The 9053-nt window shown below is 34.0% G+C and overlaps 2 protein-coding genes across 2 annotated transcripts in view; both read right to left on the bottom strand.

Annotated features, from left to right (window-relative positions):
- Window positions 1-630: 630 nt before the first annotated feature.
- The window catches only part of LOC145320184 (galactosylceramide sulfotransferase-like), a 31010-nt gene continuing 22587 nt past the window's right edge, over window positions 631-9053 (bottom strand). Inside the window, exons 6-7 of the mRNA XM_080162624.1 lie at window positions 3330-3433; window positions 631-788 (exon numbers count right to left, since the gene is read on the bottom strand). Coding sequence (XP_080018750.1) covers window positions 698-788; window positions 3330-3433 — 195 coding nt within the window. The 3' untranslated portion in view covers window positions 631-697. The remainder of the gene's footprint in view (window positions 789-3329; window positions 3434-9053) is intronic.
- LOC145320370 (uncharacterized) lies at window positions 5615-8046 on the bottom strand. Its single transcript, XM_080162784.1, has 6 exons — window positions 7864-8046; window positions 7568-7624; window positions 7090-7130; window positions 6561-6698; window positions 6087-6137; window positions 5615-5693 (listed from the first exon to the last, which is right to left on the bottom strand). The coding sequence occupies exons 1-5, from the start codon at window positions 7958-7960 to the stop codon at window positions 6111-6113; spliced, it is 360 nt and encodes a 119-aa protein (XP_080018910.1). The 5' UTR covers window positions 7961-8046; the 3' UTR covers window positions 5615-5693; window positions 6087-6110.

The following is a 9053-nucleotide window of genomic DNA, read 5'->3' as shown; positions in this document are numbered from 1 at the left end:
GGAATCGATCTAGCACCCCAAATAACAAACAGATGGACAAAACAATGTATAGATTAGATAGGCATATGTCATGAGAATATTCACGAAAAATTTTAGCTGTCTATCTTGAATAGGAGCCGAGAAAATCACGTTTCCCCGTTACGGACTGACTGACTGACAGACAGACAAATTGTATTATAGAGTAGCATTGCTACTAACAGACAAAGTGAATTATAGAGTAGCTTCGCTACTAAAAAGGAGGCGAAGCTCTAGATGCAATGTCATTTATAGTTATATACTATACCCCCTTACCACAAGTGCTCTTCGAGGCTTCTTGGAGCATAACCTCTATTAATATCAAACTTACAAACATTTAATGCTATGTAACTACAAGCAGCTACGCCCCCAAAAAGCCTCTAGGGGCACTTGATGTTGGGGCGGCGATTTCTGTTTAGAGGATGGTGGTAATCTTCCCCAAAATAGTTATAAACCTTCCCGGGACCTATGAGAATCTAACCTGTAAACGAGAACCATATCGGTTCAGCGGTTAGCGAGATCCTTTAGTATAAACAGATAGACATCGTGTTACTTTATTAAAGAAAAGCAATTTTAATTTGAATACTTTTTTCCACAATCAAACACACTTAAATATATTCTTTATTTGAATTTTATTTAAATAATGCAATGTTAAAAACTAAAAATAAATATTTTTCTCGTTTTATTTTTTTCTTGATAAAATTTTCTTTGCTCTTCCATTCTGGAGTTCAATTGCTGTTTCTATAATTTCTTCATTTTCTAGTACAGCCAACCTAAAAAAAAAGAAAAGTTATTACCAATTATAACCTATTTGTGGCGCTATGGGTACAAAAAAATTCACAGGAGAGAGTTTGGTGAAGGGTTAAGAGTCCTTAAATGTTTATTGAACTATTTTTGAAAGAGGTATTAAAAATAAACTCTGATTCCTGCAGAATCATACTGCAAAGTTAAAAATGATAATAACCCACATAAATTTTTAAGGATTTTAAATTTTAATTTATGATATTCATCGGTTACAATTGGGAAATTTTTTAATATGTCTTTCCTTTTTGAGCGAAATTCTCAGCTTTTAGAGTGTTTTGTTTCTTTTCATTTTAATTGAATATAGAATATTTAATTATATTGGAAATAAATCACTTTGTTAAAACACTATTTTAAAATTTAAAGATATATCCTAAGTGTTTAATTTTGATTTTTGGAATAGCAAAGATTCTCTATAATCAAGTCTTAAAATGTAAGTATGTCCTTAAACAGTATTCTTTACTTCAGCAGTTTTGCAACAAATTTACTTCCAATTATGTTAAAACTTATATATTTATATTCTCTTTATTCAGTTCTGACAATCTACAAGTGTTATTGTTCGTTTGTCCTACCATTTCAGAGCTCCGCTTTTATGGATGTTGTCATCCTTGATTTTACTATAATTATGTTTTAATCATATTATGAAGAAAAATGCTCTGTAAGCAAGAATTTTACCAGAAAAGTAAAGACACATAAAAATTTTGCCGAGTTTACTTATAATGAATATAAAAAATTAAAACTAAAAAGCCTAATCTAAAAATCGATGTGGGTTATTATTCTTATTTTTAACTCTGCAGTATGATTCTACAGGTGTCAAAGTGTATTTTTGATACTGCTATCAAAAATACTTCAATAACTGTTAAAACGTAATGGTTAATATGTTCTATTAATTGGGACTTCCCACAAAGTACCTATTGAGCAATTAAACCTCTCTTATTATATTAAAAATAGGGGGGGGGGGTAGGATAGTTTTTTTTCATATGCCTGTAGAGGGTCCTAGCCCTGCGGGGCCTATGCCTGAGGTGAACTAACTATGAGGGACTACATAGTACCCATTTTAGCCTAACCCAACTTGAAATAAACAAAGAAACAAAAAACCTTCCCCTTTTATTTCAATATATTTTTTTTTTTAAACACAAGGTTGACAACATCTATAAAAGCGAAGCTTTGAAGCGGTAGAGAGTCAGAACTGATTAAGCTGAGTACAAATGTAACAAAATGTTAAGTAAAGGGTGTTTTAAAACTGCTTAAACTGTTTTTAACCTATTTTTAAAACGTATATAAAAAATATACTATGACACCAGTAGAATGAGACTGCAGAGCCTAAATTTGAATTAAGTCCCCAATAAACTTTTTTGGGGGGATTTAAATATTAATTTTTACTGTTGCCGTGATCATTTTGACCGAAGCAAAAGGTCTTTTTTTTATTTGGGTAAAATTCGTAGCTTTTAGAGTGTTTTGCTTCATAAATATTGTATTCTGGTATAGAGTAAAATTAGGCCTTATGATTTTACTATAAAAATTCACTAAAAAGTTAATTCTTTATAATATATCAACGAATTAACATTAACATGTTTGTGTTCTCTCACTTATTTTAAAAACATAAAAAATGGCTGTAAAGGGTTAAATGACAACAAATGTTTATGCAATACAACAAATTTATTTTTGTCACATATACAAATGTGTTATAAAATAAGATTATTCAAACTTATCTTTTAAAATAATTTTAAAAAGTATGTATCTTTTATGTGTATGGTTTTCATTCTTTTTATTTTAATTAAATAAAAAATATTTAACTACATTGGAAATACGTCACTTTGTGAAAACACTCTTTTTTTGAATTGTAAAGAATTATATAAAACAAAACTTCTTATTGGTTAGATTTCAGAATTATTTGTTTTATTGTAAATGTTAGATTTTTCAATGAAATTAATTGTTTTGGAAAAAAAAATTATTTCCAATGAACAGAGTAATGTTTTTTTATTGTATCAATATAAAGTGAATTATATAAAAATGTTCTGTAAGCCACAATATTACCCGAAGTAAAAAAAGAGCTTTTGCTTCGGTCAAAATGATCACAGCAACACTAAAAATTAATTTTTAAATCCCCCCAAAAAAGTTTATTGGGGACTTAATTCAAATTTGGGCTCTGCAGTCTGATTCTATAGGTGTCCTAGTATATTTTTGACCCCCCATTCAAAAATAGGTTAAAAACAGTTTAAATTCAGAATAATGTTTAAGGACATACTTACATTTTTAGGACTTGATTTTAGAGATGCTTCGATATAACATTGCACATTGCTGTTACAGTAATAACTACTCCAAAAATCTGATAGTTAGGCTAATCATATAAGAAGTACCTAATGCTAAGTTTGTAATAGTTAGGATAATGTAAAATTAACAAAAGGAGCTAACCATTACAAATGGACCAACCCTAATTATAGAAAAGCTTCATTTTTAATAAAAAAGAAATTCCTAAACAGGCACTTAAGGGTATATTCACATTTCTTTACCTGCAATAAATATCTGCTGAATTTGTTCCAAGGTCTATTCTACTCTTAACAACTTTACCTTCATGTGCTATGAATTCAATACCTTGACTTATTTCACATTTCTCCTAAACAATGAAAAATAAGATAAATATCCTTATACTAAAGTAACAGATGTCTGTCTGTTTGTACTGGAGGATCTCGCTAACTGCTGAACCGATATGGTTCTCCTTTACAGGATTCTGTCATATATTTAAGTTGTGATGTCATATATTTATGTTTGCAGACATGTTTTAGTTGTTACTCTCAATTACTCTTCAATTGCTCTCAGAAAGAATAAAGAGAAAATGTATTAAAGACAGTTGATATTGAGAGTCCTAACACAGAACATTATCTGGTTTGGGTTCGAGTCTTATTAAGACCAATTCAGCTATTTACAGACATCCTATTACTTTAGCTAGTTTCCATAGGCAGATATTCTACCCCTTCAAAGTGCATAGTTAATTAATACATTGTATTAATTAAACAGACAGTCATCCTGTTGCTTGGTGTCCTGATATACAGACAGACATCCTGCTACTTCAGAACTTTCCAGCTAAAATAATCAGTAGTTTTGAATTATTAATATATTTAATCATTTCTAAATAAAGTATATATATCTAATCCTATTTACTCAAAAAACTGCATTTAATCCAATATAATAAATACTTAAAAAACTGTTTGCATTTTGAATTAAATATTAAGTCTACTCTATCATTAACTTATGAAAGTCTGTCTATATCTCATTTGGCGCAGTCTTATTGTGCTACGTGTTATTTAGACCTGCTACTGAGTTAAGGGTGGGGGAAGTGGTGTTTAATTTGAATTCAATCACTTTTTGAGATTTTTTTTATCTCAGATTTTTCACAGTTTTGTTTTATTTTTTTATATTTATAACTTGATTTATATTTTTGGTTTCTGTGGAATTTCATTCTTTAACTCTTCTGATCTAAATTTCACGGCGAATCTAGTTCTAGTGCTCGGATGTGGCTGATGGAGAAAAAGGAGAGCGGGGTAAAGGTGAAGGCAAGCGTGGACGGCCGCCTAAGCGTCCTCGGGAGACTGACAGTCAAGATGATGATGGAACTCCCGACAATTGGGAGGAGGATGATGATGTGGCTGAGGATGTTGGTGCAGGTGCCAATGCCAATGTGGAGTCGGCGTTGGGCGATGTGGAGAATGATGTTGTGCCTGAAAGCATAAAAAAATATGTTAGGGCAATGTTAAAGGAGCATATGACTGTCAAGGGTCAGGTGGATAAGCTAACGGCGGCGAATAAACGGCTGGAGAATAAGGTGAAAGAGTTCAAGAATTCTGATGAGCATAAGAAGTTAGGCTATGATGTTGATTTGGCTACTATTAAGAAAAAGGTGGCGCAACTGCCACCGGATGGGGATATTAGCGGTTTTTTGTATGAGACAAGTATGGGGGCTAGTGTATCTGCAGTCAAATTGACGGGAGATGATTCGTTTAATGCATCTTTCATTAATCGTTTGAGTGTGGAGGCTAAATTGGATTCTACCAATTTCGAGGCTAAAAGGGTAAAAAGTGCTCCTGGACATCTGAAGTTTTCGCAGATTGAGTTTTTGGGTCCAGTTGGGAATGGAAATTGGATGAATGTTCGTGAGAGTTGTTTGACCGAATATGAGAATCAATTGTTGGATATATTTCCTTTAATTGAGGAGAGGGCTGAAGTGCTTAAGGCTTATAAAAAGGTGGCCGGCGGTAGTGTAAGTCAACAGACTGTAGAGGAACAGTTTAAGGAGTTTTGTCTTGTAAGAGGAGTCAAGTGGGATAGTGATTTTGTGCGGGATGCTCCATTTTGGGATGGAAACATTGATTTTGAGGATTATTTCTTATCATTATGGAGGGTTGCTCGGTTCGCAAAATTGGAGGATCCTATGCTTTTCAAGGACGTTCTGTACAATAGGATATTTGAGTGCAAAGGAAAGAAGATGGGGAGGCTAATTACGCCGGAAGCCAATGCTTCTCTAAGTGCTTTAGGTTATTACCTGTTGATAAGAAGGTTGGTGATACCTTTTGCTGATATTGAAACTGCGACTGAGTACTTTTATGCTCTGAAACAGAAAAGTGGTCAAAATGTGGATGGGTTCTTCAATGCTAAGTTACGGTTGTTTAGGCTTATGCATCCTGGTCAAATTTCTAGACAATCTTGGCGTGATTTCTATAATAATGTGGCTAAGAATTTGCTGTTTTCTGATCTAGCTAGAGATATGGCTAATTTCATTGAATCTATGCATTACCTGGAAGATTACAGCGCTTTCTTGACTTATTTGATTCGCAGAGGTCAGCATTACATAAGCTGGGCTCGTTCTGGACACGTTTCACCTGAAAATGTAACGTCCTGTTATTCTCAGGCTATGTAAGGGTTGAAGCTAGAGGATTCCAGGGAGGTAAAAGCTAGGCCTGTAATCAGTGAAGTGCATGTATCTGATTTGGAGGGCAGGACTGAGATTGGCGATAATAATGCGTGGATTGAAGGGGATGATGATATTCCTTGGGATCAGGTTGAGAACGTGATTGGGGCTCTGAATTCGAAGGCTAAAACTATGATTTGTTGGTATTGTGGGAAAAAAGGTCATGTAGTGGCTAGTTGCTGGCAGAAAAGGGACGGTAAGCCGCCAGCTCCTGATTCTCGCATAGGAAAGACCAAAGCTAGGTTTTTCTCAGCAGGCAACGAAAAGAAAGAAGGTCCTGGAGTGCCTAATAATAGGGTAATACCTGAGCAGTTTCTGAAGAAGACAGTCAATCAGGTGGGGCCTGTTGTGGATTCTGAAAAGAGCAGAGACGAGAAACAGTATGAGGCTATGATTGCTGACATAGCTAGGAACAATTTTCAGCAATATCCTATGTAATAGATATGATTGATTCGATATATAAATTTCATTTTGGGATGAAATTTATAGGTCGTTCTTTTATTCGTATTCATTATATAGGCTATAGTACTGTAGTTGATTTTTTGGGTTTGCTATGTGTAATTTGTTAATTTTGCTGTTTTGTATTCAGATAATTGCTCTCAACTTTATAAAGTATTTCTGTCCTGTTTATTCTTCAGTCAAGGTGTGATCGTGTTAGTGGCTGTCAATGAAAAAAATATATATATATTTATATATATATATATCTACTATATATTATATTTTTGATAGGTACCTATGCAAAGTTGTAGTGAATATTAAAACTTTGAGAGGTACTTACTTGTATGAGAAAAGGCTTGGTGTGTAGCTGTGTGATGCCGGTAGTCTGGAAGTTGTACAGGATTTCATAAATCGAACAGTATGTTGGCGGCTGGTGACGGACGGAGGGCTGACTGCTGTGTAGTGGAATGATGTATATCTAAAATTTAAAATTAATTAACATGGATATATTAATTATTTGTAATACTGCATTGAGATTTTAATTCAAAGGTATATTGATAGAAATGACTAGGGTTTTCAAGAGATCGTGAAGTTTTTGAAGATAACGAAAATGCCTATTTGTGCGGATTTAGAATTTTTTGTGCCAGGGGCTGATATTACGGTGGAGGAGTTAGGAATTATTGATACAGGAAATAATTTTAATTCTTTAATATCTAGAGAAATTCTTGATAAACATGGAATTGGGTTTTGTCCTGCTAAATTATCAGCGTATTCAGTAGATTTAAAGAAAGTTAATATTATTGGATATGTCGAGTTGAAATTTAGATTTGCTGGAACTCAAGCTGTGTTTACGGAGATATTTTATGTACCTGAGGTAACGAGTAGGTTGGTGAATCTTGGATCTGATTTCCTGAAAAAGAATAAAATTAATATTTGTTTGGATGAGGATAAATTTGAATTTTGTGGGGAATCTGTTCCTATTAATTCCTATTTACAGAAACAGGTGGTGGCAGAGATACAGAAAATTCCTATTTTGTCCGGACGAATGAATTCTGAAATTCCATCTAAACCTACCTTGCCAGGGATAAAGGAGGGGGGTGGGTTTGGAGAGTTATATTCTACGAAGTATAATGTGAAGTTGCTGGACAAAACTATTTTTTATCCTGGAGGATCTACAGCTGTTGTGCATGTGGCTGGATTAAAGAATGATGGGTTTTGGTATGTGTCACCTAATTCTTCTAAGATGACAAGTGGTAATGGGATTATGATCATTGAGGGAGTGTATCAGCCACGGAAAGATGGGTCCTGCGTGGTTAATGTAGTTAATGCGTCAATAAAACCTATTACCTTGCTGAGAAATGTGAAGATGGGGCATTGTTTTGTCATGGATAATCAAGATGTCACCTGTAATAAAACAATTAATGAGTTGGATAAGCCAGAAAAGTTGTCGGGGCAAAAAATGCATGAGCGAGTACAGTTTATTATTCAAAAATTGAAGTTAGATGAAAACCAAATGATTAAAGAAAATCCAGAATTGAAACCGAAGATTATTAAAATTTGTTTGGAAAATTTTGATATCTTTTCAATGAATGATTCAGATATTGGTGATTGTCGATTAATGACATATAATATAGAATTGTTACCTGGAGCTAAACCTGTGAAGGCCAGAAATATTCCGTTGAATCCAGAGTACGATGCTAAGTTGAAAGAACAGTTAACCAAATGGTTGAACGCCGGCATTATTGAAGAGGGTTTCTCGGATTGGTCTAGTCCTATTTTTGCTGTGAAAAAGAAGGCTGCACCTGGAGCAGAGGCGAAGTTGAGGTTTGTTATCGACTTTTGCAATTTGAACAATGTGACCAAGTGGGTGGCGTGGCCGCTGCCATTGATTTCTGATAATCTGACGAAGCTGGGTTCTGGCAAGGTGTTCAGTACTCTTGACTTGACAGCTGCTTACCATTCGATGACAATGGATGAAGACTCGAAACCGTTGACAGCTTTTAGTGCAGCAAACAGGATGTATTTGTTTAACAGGTTGCCATTTGGGTTGTGTAATGCACCCAGCCTGTTTTGGCTCTGATGGATAAGGTGCTGTCTATCTTGCCAGGGATGTATGGATTCTGTATCAGTTATTTGGACGATCTGATCGTATTTTCATCCAGTCCAGAGGAACATGTGGAGCATCTGCAGGCGCTGTTTCAAGTTCTTAGGCAGGTCAACCTGAAATTGAATTTAGATAAGTGTGATTTATTGACTAGAGAATGCCATTATTTGGGGCATATTATTAGTGCCGATGGATTGAAAATGAATCCTGCATATTTGGAACGGATTAAGGATTGGGGCAAGCCTAGAACAGGGAAGGAGTTACAGAAGTTTTTGGGATTTACCAATTATTACAGAGGATATTTTGCTGTTTATGCTAAGAGGTCGTGCATGTTGGATAGTCACAGGAATGACACTATAATTAAAGTGTTCACGAAGCTGGAATTAAGTTGATATATGTCACTGATTAATGTTTTTTAAGATTACTTTTTTGAGAATTAAGTCTTAAATACTTCCCATTTAAAAATAAATCAAACTTTAAAAAAACGAATTTATTCCCTTGAAAACATCGTTGTATTTTGTGTTTTATTATACATATCTAAAAACCTATCAAAATCGACAAATAACAATCTTTTAGTTGAAGTTTACTTGCAAATTTATAGTAAAATAAAAGCTTTTGTTACATACCGTATTAAACTAACCAAAAAATGTTGAAATTGTTATCTACGGATAGATTTAAAATTTTCTTCCGATGGTCACAGAAATAAAGCCATATATGGTAATGAATATC

The sequence above is a fragment of the Acartia tonsa genome, chromosome 5 (assembly GCF_053477335.1).
Source record: "Acartia tonsa isolate MP-2025a chromosome 5, ASM5347733v1, whole genome shotgun sequence".
In the NCBI taxonomy this organism is placed as follows: domain Eukaryota; kingdom Metazoa; phylum Arthropoda; class Copepoda; order Calanoida; family Acartiidae; genus Acartia; species Acartia tonsa.
This window is presented reverse-complemented; position numbering and strand designations above follow the sequence as displayed.